The sequence below is a fragment of the Protopterus annectens genome, chromosome 10.part0 (genome assembly GCF_019279795.1).
Source record: "Protopterus annectens isolate FY-2018-M chromosome 10.part0, PAN1.0, whole genome shotgun sequence".
In the NCBI taxonomy this organism is placed as follows: domain Eukaryota; kingdom Metazoa; phylum Chordata; order Ceratodontiformes; family Protopteridae; genus Protopterus; species Protopterus annectens.
This window is the reverse complement of record NC_056744.1, coordinates 1166106777-1166123034: the sequence shown is the minus strand read 5'-3', so window position 1 is coordinate 1166123034 and position 16258 is coordinate 1166106777. Positions and strand designations below refer to the sequence as shown.

The window sequence follows — 16258 nt, the reverse complement described above, 5'->3', positions numbered from 1 at the left end:
CACCTACACAAAGTGCCTGACACTGTACGCAAAATGTAAGGTAAACCACTCTCTTTGAGTAACAAAAGAACTTACCACCCATTGCATTCAAATAAAGTCCAGTTCCTACATATAATGTTTTCTATTTCTTTTACATCAACTAAATTATGCAGCACCATATTATTCTGTTGATTAAAACCAACTCTCTCCCCAGTGTTCATAACCTGATTGACCATTAAACCATTTTTAATAATAGCAAAATCAATCAACCCCAACTGCCAAAGGTGTCCCAAAGTGGTACACAACAAAGTAGGAATTCTTCAAGGTATACCACCACGAGCTTGCACTGTGTCACAGCGATAAAAACAGTCTTTATTCACTTATCTCAGCTGGGAATTTTGTGTGTTTTTAACATTTTTATTGTTTTTCTTCGAAAAAAGAGTGTTTTTATCGCTGTGACACAGTGCAAGCTCATGGTGGTGTACCTTGAAGACTTTCCTGAATTTTTAATAATAGGACCATACTTGCATTTCTCCCAGCCCATATATCTGCCTCAACAGATTGAAGAATATTAACTGGACATCCCCAGTTAATAAACATCTTTTTAAGAATGACAAACTCTTCTTGACAGGCCACATTATTAGAAGTAGGCCTGGACACTCTAATATATTGACTGTGCGCTACACCCTTCTTTTAATGAAGGGAGTGACAACTGGAAAAATATAGGAAACTGTTACAAAAAGTCAGTTAACTATAAACTCTGATCTCAATTTCACCATCAGGTGACCTGTGCAAAGAAATGTCCAGGTAATTAATGTCACAAACCCCAATCAAGTGTGTGAACTTCAAAAAAACTGGTGCTACCCTCCAAGTATTGAAGCAAACCCTTAAACTGGTACATATCACCACACCAAATAAACAGCAAATCAACAAGATACCAACAGTGCCCAACACACTGTCTGAAAAGTGGAAAAATTTGAAAAAGAGTGTCTAACTCCCATTTAAGCAAAACAGAATTGGCATATATGGGGGCACACGAGGCTCCCGTAGCTACTCCAGACACTTGTTTGTAAAATTTGTCGCCAAAAGTTACAAAATTGTTAGAAAGGACTATATCCATAAATTCATGAATCAAACCTTCATCTTGTTGACATAGGTTGCCAAATTTGTGTACCACCTCATCAAACCATAATAGTCTGTCCTCATGGGGAGTAACCGAAAAAAGATTATGAATGTCACAAGTAACAGAAGAACAGTCATGATCTATATAAACATTTCGTATCCTATCTAACAAATCCCAAGAGTTACAGAAAATATGTTGAAATCTGCCACACATGTTCTTAAGTTTCCAATAAATAAACTTGGCAAGTGGTTCAGTAATAGAACCGGCAGAAGTCACAAGGATCCATGGTGTTAAGAGGGAACCTTGGGAATCCCAAATATTTTAGGTGTAACAGGATCAGGCACCTTTAAAAACTCATATAGATCCAAGGTATATGATCAAACAACAACAATTCATCCAAGGCCACTCTAATACTTCTGTATGCTATACTGATTTCATTAAGGGATACTGGTCAACAGGTGTCCATGTCACCCAAAAACAGCCCGCGTAATCCCAATTGTACATAATAACAAGGCTACCACCTTTACCGGGTTTCATACAACGAATCTCTTTGTCATACAAAGTATTGAAAGAACCTGTCTGTCTTTGGCCATGAGGTTGTAATACCTCCTCTTACTTTTATTATTTAATAAAACCTGAATCTCCTTCTCATTTACATGTAACATTAATGATTTTTTGGAAAGACCATTCCCTGACTTAAACAATACTTTTCCTGTAACCCTCAGATGTGGGAGATGCCATTAGTGTGGTTTTAGGCTGGTTATGTGATAAAATTAGACAAAGGGCAAAGGGTGGTAAATTCTTTTGTTACTCAGAAAGAGTGGTTTACCTTGCACTTTGTGTACAGTTTCAGGAATTTTATGTTGATAAGACCAACAATGGTCTTAACGATAGAATATACCAACACCTGTACAGTTTACAAAGGGCTAATAATAAAAATGCTCTTGTCAGACATTCGATACTTTGTCAGGGTTTTGTTAAATTCAAGGTTTTGGTTCTGGAGCAGGTATCAGCTGCCAGTTTTTCAGGGGATTGGAAGAACAGCTTATTGCAACACAAAATGTTTTTTGCAGAAAAATTGTGTTTTGCTTAAATGGGAGTTAGACACTCTTTTTTAACATCCACTTTTTGGATAGTGTGTCAGGTACTGTCAGTACCTTGAAGATTTACTGTTTATTTGGCATGGTGATACAAAACAGTTTAAGGGTTTGCTCCAATACTTGAAGGGTGGCACCAGTTTTTTAAAGTTCACACACTCGACTGGTGTTTGTGACATTAATTACCTGGACATTTCTTTGCACAGGTCACCTGATGGGGAAATTGAGACCAGGGTTTGTAGGAAACTGACTTTTTGTAACAGTTTCCTATATTTTTCCAGTTATCACCCCCTTCATCAAAAGAAGGACATAGTGCATAGTCAATATATTAGAGTGCCCAGGGTTACTTCTAATGATGTGGTCTGTCAAGAGGAGTTTGTCATTCTTAAAAAGATGTTTAGTGACTGGGGATATCCGGTTGATATTCTTCAATTTTATGAGACTGATATATCGGCTGGGAGAAATGCAAGTATGGTCTGATTATTAAAAATGGTTTAATGGTCAATCAGATTATGAACAGCAGGGAGAGAGTTAGTTTTAATCAACAGAATAATATGGTGCTGCATAATTCTGTTGATGTAAAAGAAATTGAACACATTATATGTAGGAACTGGGCTTTATCTGAATGTGATGATCCCACCAATTTTTTTATCTAAGGGTAGTCCTGCTTTTAAATACAAAAGAAAATGTAACATTAAAGACTTTTTGGAAAGAGCATTCCCTGACTTAAACAACATTTTCCCTGTGATACTGAGATGTGGGAGATGCCATCAATGTGGTTTTATAGAGAGTAATTATTCTGGCTGTTTTATGATAAAATTAGACAAAGGGAAAAGGGTGATAAGTTTTTTGTTACTCAGAAAGAGTGGTTGACCTTCCATTTTGCATACAGTGTCAGGCATTTTACCAACAATGGTCTTAACCATAGAATATACCAACACATGTACAGTTTACAAAGGGCTGATAATAAAAGTGCCCTTCCAAAGTATTCTACACTTTGTCAGGGTTTTGTTAAATTCAAGTTTTTGGTTCTGGAGCAGGTATAGGCTGACAATTTTTTAAGGGATTGGAAGAATACCTTATTGCAACACAAAATGTTTTGGCAGCTTTATTTAGATGCTACAACATTCCCTGGTATCAATGAAGGTGTCTCTGTTATGAGTGAGTTGAAGAGAAGAGCCTACATTTTGTAGTTTTATTTTAAATGTGTTATTTTGACAATTAAGTAGTTATTTAGTTTGTAATATTTGTATGTTAAACAAATGTTATTTCAATATATTTAACGTGACTGGTTGATTAGGAGGTGTGTCTTTTATGGCAGGGGTTATTTAATGTTGTTTTCTTGGATTGTGAATGGTTCTGATGATGTCTCGTGTGAAAAGACAAAAGTGCTTAACCTTATGATATTAAAGTATGTTTTAACCTATGAGCATGGCTTTTTTTTTTTTTTTTTATTTTATACTGTTCTAGTTGTATTCCAAGACTGAGTGGTTCATTTTTTATTTTACGTTATTTTGAATAATATTACATTTCATGTTTCATTTTTATTCTGAAATTGTTCTGTTTGTGATTAAAGAATTGTTGTCTTTAGTTTAAAAAGAAGTGTGGTGCTTACACTACAAAATAACACAAAGTGGGACACAATATCCTTTCAAATGCTTGAAGTACTGAATATAAGAGTAAGCAAAAGCCATTGCTATATCAATTCTTACATTTTAGGTCATTATGTAAAACCACTGGGGAAGAAAGCGCTTACTTGTGAACGCAATAAAAATATAAGAATTAATTCCAGATAATTGACAAAGCAGGCATTCCTACTATTATGGTCATGTAAAGATATAAAGTTCCAGAATTTTGGTATAGTGAAAGTAAATAACATAAAAATAACTTCCATAGCCAAACATGAGGTATGTAGCAGATAAAAAGCTATGAACAGCTGGGAAGTTGAAAGAAAAGGGAAGAAACAATACGATGACCTCTGGAATAAGTAATCACTCCCTAACTTTAAGCCCTACTTACAAAGATCATTATTCTTTAATCTCAAGATTTATAGACGGAGGGGTTTGTTTTGTACCCCACAGTTTTAGTTGGAGGCAGAAAATAGTATCTACCTAAATAAGTAACAATAACTTTGATGTAAATTACCATGTACATGAACAAATTCAATACATGTATCCAACATGAAGGAATTAAAAATACACTACAGACCATAATTATAGGGGCATTATGACTGCAAGTCAAAGTCTGAGTGCCTGGATAACAGAAGAGAGAAGATAGAATGCTGAGTAATTCTTATTCTTATTATTATTAGCACTATTGTTGGCATTGTTACCAGCCTAACCATCTAGCAACTGCATCAGTCAATGTGTCTGATTTATACTTCCATTCTGTTAAGTAATGGGAGATAACGGAAAATAGTAGGCAGATACTAGATGACCACCACCCTTGTCAGAAAAGGATTTTGCTTCTTGTACTTAACATTCCACTGTCTGACATGACTGGACTGAAAAGCACACCATACACACTGCTGATCTTTAAGCACACCATGTATGCATGCATGCTTCAATATGGGCATCCATGCTGTTTGCTGTTTCTACTGGCTGGCCTAGAACTTCTTGTAGAACTATTCTCATTGCCTTCACCAGAAGCAGAACACAGTTCAAAGGTCCTTACACATCCCTAATCTTCAAGCTAGAAAGCTATCACTGATCATAATTGCTCTCCCTCTCTCTTCCACCTATCCTACATGACTTGTGAAAGTACTTGTAGTCATCAGGTCGCAGCTAGGTGAGGTACATACCATCAGACATTATATAGCATTCTACTTTTTTCCACATTTGCCACATAAATACAACATCTCTTGTCCCTGTGATGTAGTAACTTCATGAATAACTACATTAGAGAAGGCGGTGCAAGTTTTAATCTTCCCGTATAAGGGATTTAGTGATGGTGGAATGGGGGAAGTCCATGGGTAATACTAGGTTAACTGCCCTGAAGGGCCATTTTAAGCTTAGTCAATAACACAAAGTTAGAATCAAACTTTGCACCATGTGTTTATGAGGTGAATACCATTATGCCAAACCCACCTTCTTAAAATGGATATAAATAACTAGTTTAAATTCTTTTTTTTTTTTGTAACTTCACAACATTCATATAATGTTGCCCTTTTTGGGCATTGAACAGCAAGCTATGTAAGTTGAATGACTAATGACATGTCGATGAAACACAAGTGACATACTGGAAGAAAAAGATGTGCAAACATTTTTTCGCTTTGTTAATCAAATCCTATACCTTGTGTTTGTGAGGGAAAATACCATAATTATTATGTCAACCCTCAACAAGTTGTACCTTTTACAGAAAGTAGGACTTTTTTTTTCACTGTTTCCTCTTCTTGTTTTTGTTTTTGCTGTTTGGCAAAGTGCCATTTCAACAAACTGTTCTATCAGTTCCAGGTTCATTAAATGAATGTGGTCCCTGGCACTCCAGTCAGTGTTTCATCCCTTTATGCCATTAAGCTAACAATGGATTATTGATTTGGGCTGAAGTGGAAATGCCTTTAATTGGAAACTGAGAATTTTCAACCAGCTATGCAAGCATGCTGTTGTTACTGTATTTGTGGTTTCTTGTAGACTTTGTTTATAACTAATAGTTGAAAGCTAGTTTCTGTTGTTCCTTAAGTTATGAACAAGACACCATTTACATTTTCTCTGAGGGTTCGACAACTGTTCTAAAATTACATTGCTTCTCTGCTTTTCACTTTTTAATGGTTCAGTCTTCCAGGAGGTTGTTAGGTCTAGCCCTCCCCCTATTTGTCAGATATATGTCTGCTGAAATTCAATATTTTAAATTGCAGCATGGATTCAGTTTGCAAATCAGCTCTCCCTTGACATGCACAGTAAGTTTAGGGAAAGAACAGCTAAGGTAGTGCTGAAGGAACTAACACCACCAAAAGTAATTTGATATGTTGTCTCTCTAGCGTAAAAAGATAAAGCCTGATAAAAGTCCAGATTATCCAAGACCAAACATTAGTCCAGACATTGCCAGCTTACTGGGGAGAGAGAGAAGTAAAGAGTTAGTGTATACTCACCATTTTCTGAGTATAAGGGGTGGGGTATGAGTCTTAGGGGTGTGCATTCTATTACTTTTAAAGAGATAAGAGAACATAAATGGACATCAGCTTCTTTGAGTTCAGGGTTGTTTGTATTCTATCCCTGTAGTATATCCATTATCATCATTTTCTTTCGGCTGTTCCAACTAGGGGTTGCCACAGCAGATCATCTGTTTCCATTTCTTCCTGTCCTCTGCATCCTGCTCTGTCACACCAACCACCTGCATGTCCTCTCTCGCCACATGCATAAACCTTATCTTAGGCCTTCCTCTTTTCCTTTTACCTGATAGCTTCATCCTTAGCATCTTTTCCCAATATACTCAGCATCCCTCCTCAGCACATGTCCAAACCAACGTAATCTTGTCTCTCTGGCATTGTCTCCAAACCTTCCAACCTGGGCTGACCCACTAATATACTTATTCCTAATCCTGTCCACCCTCATCACACCCAGTGCAAATCTTAACATCTTTAACTCTGCCACATCCAGCTCTAACTCCTGCCTTTTTGTCAGTGCCACTGTCTCCAACCCATATAACATAGCTGGTCTCACTACCCTCTTGTAGACCTTCCCTTTCACTCTTACTGTTACTCGTCTGTCACAAATCACTCCTGACACTCTTCTCCACCCACTCCATCTTGCCTGTATTCTCTTCTTCACCTCTCTTACACACTCACCATTACTCTGAACTATTGATCCCAAGTATTTAAAGTCATCCACCTTCACCACCTCTACTCCTTGCATCCTCACCATTCCTCTATCCTCCCTCTCTTTCACACACATATATTTTATCTTAGTCCTGCTGACCTTCATTCCTCTTCTCTCTAGAGCATATCTCCATCTCTCCAGGGTCTCCTCCACCTGTTCCCTATGCTCACTACAGATCACAATGTCATCTGCAAATATCATAGTCCACGGGGACTCCTGTCTGATCTTGTCTGTCAACCTGTCTATCACCATTGCAAATAAGAAAGGGCTCAGAGCTGATCCTTGATGTAATCCCACCTCCATTGTACACACAACTATTAAGCATTATGAGTTGTGTGTGGATAAATGCAGTGCTTAAAGAGATAACCAGTCAGGTGGCTGCCAGGATAACAGACATGTCACAAGTTTACTGCTAATTGGGAACTCCAAGGGGAAAGACACAGTTTGCATACAACAAAACAAAAAATGTTAAGCAAAAAAAAGACTTTATACTCAAGATTTTTTCAACATAAGGGTTACAGTGGTTAATAATTAGCAAAAACGTATATAAGAAAGAAAGGTAAAGGAAATTTGTCTTACAGGCTATCCAGTAAACTTGAAAGCCCATCAGCAAACACTCCCTTCAGATATAGGTCATTGAAAACATAATCGATCTGTGTAACCGGAAAAGGAATAAGCTGTAAAACAAAGAAAAATCTAGTTATTCTCTCTCACAGACAAGAATTTTACTCCTCCAAATTATGAAGTCTTAGAAATCTGTTGTCTGAATTAAGATCATTTCTTTCTTTTTCAATTGTTGTTTTAAAGTAACTCATTCTTTACATAAAGCCAAGGTGTAACAGTGAAAACTGAAGAAAAATCCTTTAAACTGTATTTTCTACAAAGAACCATCTCATATCTTACTCCTCCTGTTACTAAAGTTTGCTGTACTAGTATATTAAATAAAATTTCAAATTTTAAAAAACCCTGCATAAGTGTAAAATAAGGTTTATGTCCTACAAAATTATTCTCTCTACCTTCATAAACTAAAGCTTCTTGGTCTGATTTGATAAGGTTTTGGAGGGAAAGATACATTGGCATTCAATTACACTGTTATTCTTAAAATCATAAATTAATTTCTGAATGCTGGCACTGTACTAAAGACTTATTGGCATCTGCCAATTTGTGTCTGCTAGCACTCTGCACGTGGGACTGCTCCCTTTTCCTCACCCTGGTTATGTCTTTGGAGTTTGTAGTTGTGCATTATTGACTCCCAAATCCTCTTCACTCCTTGCCTCCTTTTCCCTTTACTGAATATCCTTCATGCTCTGTCACCTTACATTTTCCTTCTTACAGACTGGTTCTTGCACCTCTGAACACAAGTGTATCCCCAATACACTTGGGCTCATTCCACTCCCCTACCATACCCTCATTCCCACACACCCCCACTTCAATTACATTAATATATCCAGAATCACCTCCCTTAATTACTCTTTACCCAATACCAAGCCATCACCCATCTTTCTAGTAGCTCCTCCCCTAATTACTCCTACTCATCCCAAGCCATCTCCAATTATTTTCTATTAGCAACCCTCTGCCTAGCATCACTACCTCTTACAGCACACACTATCCCATATTAATCACATACTGCTATATCCTATCCCCCCACACTACTTCACCTCTCTTAACTCACCCAACCTATCTTTTCATCTTAATCATTCTCTTATCTTGCATACTGCAAAATGTCAAAACTTATACTTACTACCATCCTCACCGTATTCACATCTGTCACCCTAATACTACTAATACATAACTCTTCCCTAATATACTCACAAATAAACTTAGTTCCAAAATCATCTACATTATTAACTAACTATGAAAAACATGCCAACAGCTTTTCAAACATATCAGCTAGCCTAATCGAGCCTAACGTTTTACATTTTTCAAAGCAAAAAATTCTGTCCTCCTCCATAGAACCCATTCCACAATTATATCATGCCTCACTTAAGTGCAAAACACCCACATACCATAACCAAAATGTTTCTCACCTCCTCAACCTAACCAAATGTGGTGACATTCACCCTAATCCTGGACCCCCACAAAGTTATACCCCCCCAAGCATATGTTGTTTGTCACCCTAAACATACATAGCATTTGTAATAAAAATAACTGAATTTCATTCCGGGCTAACGCAATACTCCCCGGACATGTTAGCTGTTACTGAAACTTGGTTAAAACTACACATCAAAGACAACAAAATTCTGCAGCCAGGATTTAATATACTAAGAACTGACAGAATCAATACAAAAGGAGAAGGAGTAGCTTTAATTTATCCTAGTACATACACAATTCTACCTTTATCCAAACCAATACCCACATTTAGTAAAAGTGAAATTCTCATTGTGTCTCTGAAAATAAACAACTCCAAACAACTTTTCACCACAGTAGTATACATACCCCCAGGCCAAAACATTCCCATACTTGAAGACATTCTTTCTTGGATGGCCAAAAACATCTCCAATGAAACATTCATCATGGGAGATGTTAATATTAATTGGCAAAACATATCCACTGACTCACCAACAAATACTATTAATCTTTACGGCTATACACAACTCGCCTTCACTTTCACTAGAAAACAAGACAAAATACAGTTGTGTACACTTACCATAAATGTAGATGTTTGAGTATATTCACTGTTGCATTCATCACATTTGGGGTTATCCCTGCCAGGATAGCCCTCGGCCGGCCCAAATACCAGAGACTTAGTATTTCTGCATCAGTTGCTGTTGCTTAAGGACTGATGTCTGGATGTCAGTGGTATAAAGTAAGGCAGCCAATGCCATTACATCAGTTGTTCTTGCCCAAACTGTCTGGAGCCCCAAAGTAGGAGGTCAGGTTCTGATGGAAGAACCCCACCAGTGGAAAATAAATACCAATATGTCCCTTGTAAGGAAAGGAGAACAACAAGGAAGAATGGTAACAAATGGAGAAATAGACAAAAGGGGGATGGAGGGAGGGAAACCAGGACTGCAACAGTGAATACATTTGAACATCTACATTTATGGTAAGTGTACACAATTATATTATGTTCTTTGTGTTTCACTGTTGCAGTCATCACATTTGGGTAGATTCCCAAAGCTGAGGAAATAGGTGGTGGCAGTCAAGAAAGCTAGGGGCTGGCTATGATGCCCTGCAAGAATGCAGAGGCAAACCCTGCCCTGGATTTGGAGAAGAGAGGCAGATGGCAATGCTTGGTAAAAGTGTGAACAGATGTCCAGGTGGCAGCTTCCAGGATGTCCCTTGTGGGGACTCCTCTGATCAAAGCTGCAGAGGTGGAGGCTGCTCTGGTGGAGTGTGTCCTGACCCCCTTGGGGGGAAGATTACCATGCTGCTTGTAGCAGAAAGGGATGCAGTGTGCTATCCATTTGGAAATGGTTTGCTTGGAGATGGCTTTGCCTTCTGCCCCTGTAGCAAAGCTAAGCAGCAATTGATCAGACTTTCTGAAGGATTTAGTCCTGTCCAGATAGTATCTGAGCTGTCTGTGCACATCCAGAGAGTGAAGAATCATTTCCCCCTTGTTCTGAGGATTAGGAAAGATGGTGGGCAAATTAATGGATTGGTTGAGAGCCACACTGGACACCACCTTGGGCATGAAGGATGGGTTAGTTCTGTGGGATACCCAGTCTGCATGGAAGATGATGAAGGGTTTCACAGCCATGGGTGCTTGCAGCTCAGAGACTCTTCTGGCTGAAGTGATGGCCAGAAGGAATGCTGTCTTCCAGAAGAAAAAGTTTAGCTCGGCAGAAGAAGCTGGTTCAAAAGGAGGAAGGGTGAGCTTTTCCAAGACAAAGTTAAGGTCCCAAGCTGGTGTTGGTGCCCTACTAGGGGGACCTCAATGTTGCTAGCCCCTCTGAGGAACTGTTTTATCAAAGGGTGTGAGAAAAGGGGCTCTTCAGTGGGAAAATGAGCAGAAATAGCAGAGGCATGAATTTTTATAGAGGAGAAAGAGAGGCCACTGTGTAGTAGGTCAGCTAGGTAATCCAGGATGAGAGGGATGGAGGGCTGTGCCATATTGGCCCCCTTAGCCTGGATCCAGGTGCAGAAACTTTTCAATTTATCTGCATAAGACTTTCTGGTGCTAGGGCATCTGGCCTCATGGACAACATCCAGAACCTGTTTACTGAGGATGGCAGATTGGTTCGGGGTTAGGGAATAAGCAAAGCTGCCAAATTGAGTGTCTGCAATTGGGGATGCATGAATTCCCCTTCCCTCTGGGTTAGGAGGTTTGTAATCTGAGGAGGATGCCATGGAGGCAGTGGGGACAGGCTGCGCAGCAAAGGGGTATCAGTGTTGTTGGGGACAGTCTGAAGCTATAAGAATGTTCCTTGTTTTTTCCTCCCTTATTTTGAGCAGCACCCTGGGGATGAGAGGTAGGGGAGGAAATGCATAGACCGAGAGGTTGACCCAGGGGAAGGACAGGACATCCACTTTCCAAGCTGTGCAGTGATGCTCCCTGGTGCAGAATTTGCTGATGGTTGGTGCGGGAGGCAAAGATGTCGACCTTCGGGGTTCCCCATTTCTGAGTTATTAGGGTGAAGGTACTCGTGGGTCCAGGAGGTTTTTGCTTAATTGGTCTGCCAGGGAGTTGAGAGAGCCTGGTAAGTATTGTACTAACAGGTGTAGCTGTATAGAAGAGGCTGTGAGCCAAAAGGTCATGGCCAGCTCGCATAGAGGGTAGGAGTGAGTCCCTCCCTACCTGCTTGATGTACCACATCACACTGATGTTGTCTGTTTTGATCAGGAGGACCCCTATAGAGAGAGAGAAGGGATTTGAAAGCTATCAAGGCATACTGCACAGCCATCATCACTTTTTGACTGTTGAGCAGGGGAATTTGCTGTGGGATCCATTGGCCCTGTATGCACCTGCCATCCAGGTCTGTACCCCAAGCGTAGTCTGATGCATCTGTGGTGAGGGTCTGGGTGGCGGGGTGTAGGGAGAAGGGCAGTCCCTAGTTGTGGGATCATGTTGTTGCCCACCAAAGAAATTTCTTTCTGAGGCAAGGAATTATAGGTAGAAGAGTTTCCAGGTCTTGAGAGTGTTGACACCAAAGGCTCTTTAGATACCACTAAAGTTTCCTCATATGTAGTCTGGCATATGGAATGAGGAGTATGCAAGATGCCATGAACCCCAGAGCTTGCAGGATTTTCCTTGCAGAAAACTGAGGCCTGGTGGCCAGTTGAGAGAAGTAGGCTGTCAGGAAAATATGTTTCTCTGGTGTAAGGTATGCCATCTGGGATGCTGTGTCCACACTTGCTCCCAGGAAGATTATCCTTTGCGTGAGCACCTGTTTTGATTTCTTTTCATTGATAGTGTACCCTAGGGAGGTTAGTAGGCTCTTTACAAAGGACAGGTGCTTGAGCATCTTTTCCTGGCTGTCTGCCTAAATAAGGCAGTCATCTACGTAGGAGTAAATTTGAACATTTCTTTGTCTGCAAAATGCAATGGCCAGAGCAAGACATTTTGCGAAAACTTTGTGAGCAGTAGATAAGCCAAAGGGAAGCACAGAGAACTGAAAGTGTTGGGATCCTGCCCTGAAGCTGAGATATTTCCTGCATGATTCCCTGATAGGAATGTGGAGGTAGGCTTCTTTTAGATCCAGGGTGGCTAGCCAAGCATCCTTGGAGAGCATGGGTAGCAGCTGCTGGACGGTGAGCATTTTGAATTTTAGGATCACCAGGAAAGCATTTAGAATGGATAGCTCGAGGAGGGGGCATCAGGTGCCCTCTTCTCTGGGCATCAGAAAAAGTCTGGAGTAGAAGCCTTGGCCTACCTGTTCTGCAGGAACATACTCTACTGCCCTCAAAGAGAGCAGGGAATGGATTAGCTTTTGAGCCTCTGCTCAATGATTTGGTGGTAGATCTGGGAACCCTTTTTGGGTTGGAAGGGTGTGGAAGGAGAATATATATCCCCGAGACACAAAGTTCAGAACCCATTGGTCCTTGGTAATGGTGGTCCAGGTGCTTGAGTGAAAAGAGAGTTTTCCTCCTAGGGGTAAGTGAAGGTGGGCAGAGGGGAAGTTGGGAGGAGGTGAGTCATTGTGAGTTCTAACCATAAGGTGGTGGCTTAGAACTCCCTGGTTTTGAAGTGGAGGTAGTCCACTGCTTAGATCTCTGCATTCCCTGGGGCTCCTGTTTTGGGGGGGGGGGGTCTGTTTCCATGGGGCCTTGGCTGGGCCTGTTAACTCAGAGCTGGAAAGGACCAATGCTTGGAGGGACAATGTCTGCTGAACCTAGGGGGCTGGACCTGTAAAAAATCTTTAACTGTTTGCACAGATTTTGCTTTTTCTTCCATCTTTTTTAAGACCTTTTTTGCCTTAGTGCCAAATAAGTTATCTTTGTGCAAAGGGGGTATCCAACAATTTAGATTTGACATGGTCTGACAGGGATTGTTCCTTAAGCCATGCATGTCTTCTAATGACAGATCCAGTGCAAAGTGTGTTTAGTTACTTGACTTGCAGAATGCATTAAGTCTTGGAAATCTTTAGATTCTGCCCAAGCAGAAAAGGAAGACATTTTTTGTTTAAGGAGTTCCAAGGTATGTTGTTGATATTTAAGCATATGGAACTGATAATTTAGTGCCCTAATGGCAGGAGTAGATGAGGTGTATACTTTTTTACCCCATCTTTCCAATGCTTGGGAATCCCTGTCTGAGGAGGTGGGATTCTTAGCAGAGGTTGCTTTAATCCCTTTTGGCCCTTGAGAAATGACCTCAGGGTCAGCTGTTGGAATTTTAAAAAGATGTGTGGGTCAGGGACTCTGTAGTACCTGTCTGATTTCCTGGGAGCACGAGGTAGGGAATCAGGAGTCAAGCTGGATTCAAGGAAAACATCATCCACCACATCCAGGATGGGGGGGGGGTGGCCAAGGGTCTATGTTGTGGAAGATCTAGGAATTCCCTGAGTCTCATTTTAGACTGAGGGTAGTCCTGACACTCCCATTGGAAATGATCTAATCAACGTATCCTATAACTAAAAAGATCATCTGTACTTGACTCCAAAGTAGACTATTCTCTATCTGTAAAGCCTAGCACTTGCTCCTACAGTACTTATCACCTTGATACAGCACTCTTGTTATAGATAGTACCCCAAAAAGGCTAACCCCATTTCTCGGTCACCCACATCCCCCGGAATCTTTTTAAGTTTTTGTCTATTCCTTCTAGCATGTGGATCAGTTGCTAGTGTCATCTCCTGCTCTGCTGGTGAACCTGGGAATATTGAGGCAATGTTACATTTGCCTCATGTACACAGACAACCCTCTCCTCCTCCCACAAAACACAAATACATGCGAGAGATGCAACTACACGGCCAAACTGGAGGCTGAGCTCTCTCAACATAGGACTGGCAAGACCAGACAGGAGGAGAAGGTAACCACACACACTATAGACCCAGTCTCACATAGTACCATCACAAATCATACACATAAACACACAAAGACATACTGGAGGCTCTGATCAAAATCTACCAAAACAGCAGAGGCCACCAAAGCAGACACCCAAACAACTACCACCTCAGAACACAACACCTGCAACACATAGACCACACAGTCAGAGTGTCAAACAGTCACAGCCCTTAAAACACAATGCCAGACACACCAGTCATTGGTGACTCCATAGTCAGGCACACTGACGTCCCGCTCACCAGACTGAGTAAGGAGAAGGTGACAGTAAGCTGCCTGTCACATAATGCAAGCACTCAGGTCTCTCAACACAGTCATTGTCCACGCTGGTGTAAGCGACCTGAGGCGTACCTCCTTGGACTACATGAAAGAGACATTGAGGAGCTCTCTGATTATGTAGCCCAGGCAGGTATGACCCTGACCTTGGGCAGTATCCTACCTTCACCAAGAATGATGCCACAATACAGAGATAAGATGATCAGCTTTAACAATTGGCTTAAACTCTGGTGTCATTCAAAGGGGATCCAATGTCTGTCTGCCTGGGATGACATGCTGGACAAGCCACGCTGTTGCACCTGTCACCCTGGGATTCGGATATTGGCAAAGGCTCTTGCCACCCCATAGTGCCTTTTTAGGCAAGGCTCAAATTCTAAACCTACCACCCTAGAACACAAAAAAGGAAAAAAAACTAAGGGTAATGCTGCTCAATGCCAGAAGTCTCAATCTCAAAATGCACTCGAGGCCCTTCTCAGTATGGAGAACATCGATGTCTGTGCTGTGACAGAAACCTGGTTCAAGGCTCCTGAGAGCACCCCAGCACTATCAGGTTTTACCTCATATCATGCGTTCCGCCCCAAAATCCGGACAATACCAAGAAAGGAGGGGATATCCATATTCATCAAGGACACCCACACCTCAAGATTGGTGGCAATGATGCATCGGAGACCATCCAGGTGCAATTAACCATAGGCAAGACTGCTCTGCGCATGTTACAGGCCACCTCGCAAACTCAGGAACCTCACATGGCTTTCCTGAAAACACTGGAGGGATAAATGTATCTCCGAACACCATCATACTAGGTGACTTCCTAATATAGACTGGGAACACTACTCAAGCCCAAACACTCTAGCCCAAAAGTTCCTGGAATTCATAAAGTCAAATGCCATGGAACAACTAGTCACCATCCCCACAAGAGGAAAAACATACTTGATCTCATCATCACGAACATGGGAGCACAATGTTCAACACCGGAAGTATACCCCTCACTGGTGAGATCAGATCACAAACTAATCTCGCTGGAGGTCCTCATCCCGCCCCCACCTGAAATAAAAAAGACCACAGTAAAGAACTTCTCGAAGCCGACTTCACACTTCTAAAGACTAGTGTGGTCTCCGTACTCAAGCCGCTGAATCACTTACAAATGCCTTCTACCAGCACCTGCAGGACTGCATGGATCAGGCAATCCCAAGCAAAACAAAGACTCTTTGTACCAAAGGCAAGCGTCCAGTCTGGTGGACCCCAGCCATAAACAAACTCTACAACAAAAGGAGGAAGCTACTACAAGATAGAGCAAAATCCTTAAAAGGTAAGACACCTTTGATCACTATAAGTAAAAAGCTAAGAGCTCTCATAAAATCATCCAAAGCAAATTTTGAGAGAAAAATAGCTAAGGACTCAAAAGACAATCATAAGGCCTTCTTTAGCTATGTTAGAAACCTGGGAAGAAACTCCCAGACATGCTCAGAATTAGTTCAAAATGATGTGAAGATTACTGATCCTACAGACATTGCCAACATACTGGCTGACAG

General features: G+C 40.9%; 1 protein-coding gene across 2 annotated transcripts in view; it reads right to left on the bottom strand.

Moving 5' to 3' along the window:
- Nucleotides 1-16258, bottom strand: part of FAAH (fatty acid amide hydrolase) — an 811281-nt gene that overhangs the window by 420639 nt on the left and 374384 nt on the right. For both annotated transcript variants that reach the window (XM_044085911.1, XM_044085912.1), the window contains exon 9: nucleotides 7593-7690. In XM_044085911.1, the coding sequence (XP_043941846.1) occupies nucleotides 7593-7690 (98 nt within the window). The remainder of the gene's footprint in view (nucleotides 1-7592; nucleotides 7691-16258) is intronic.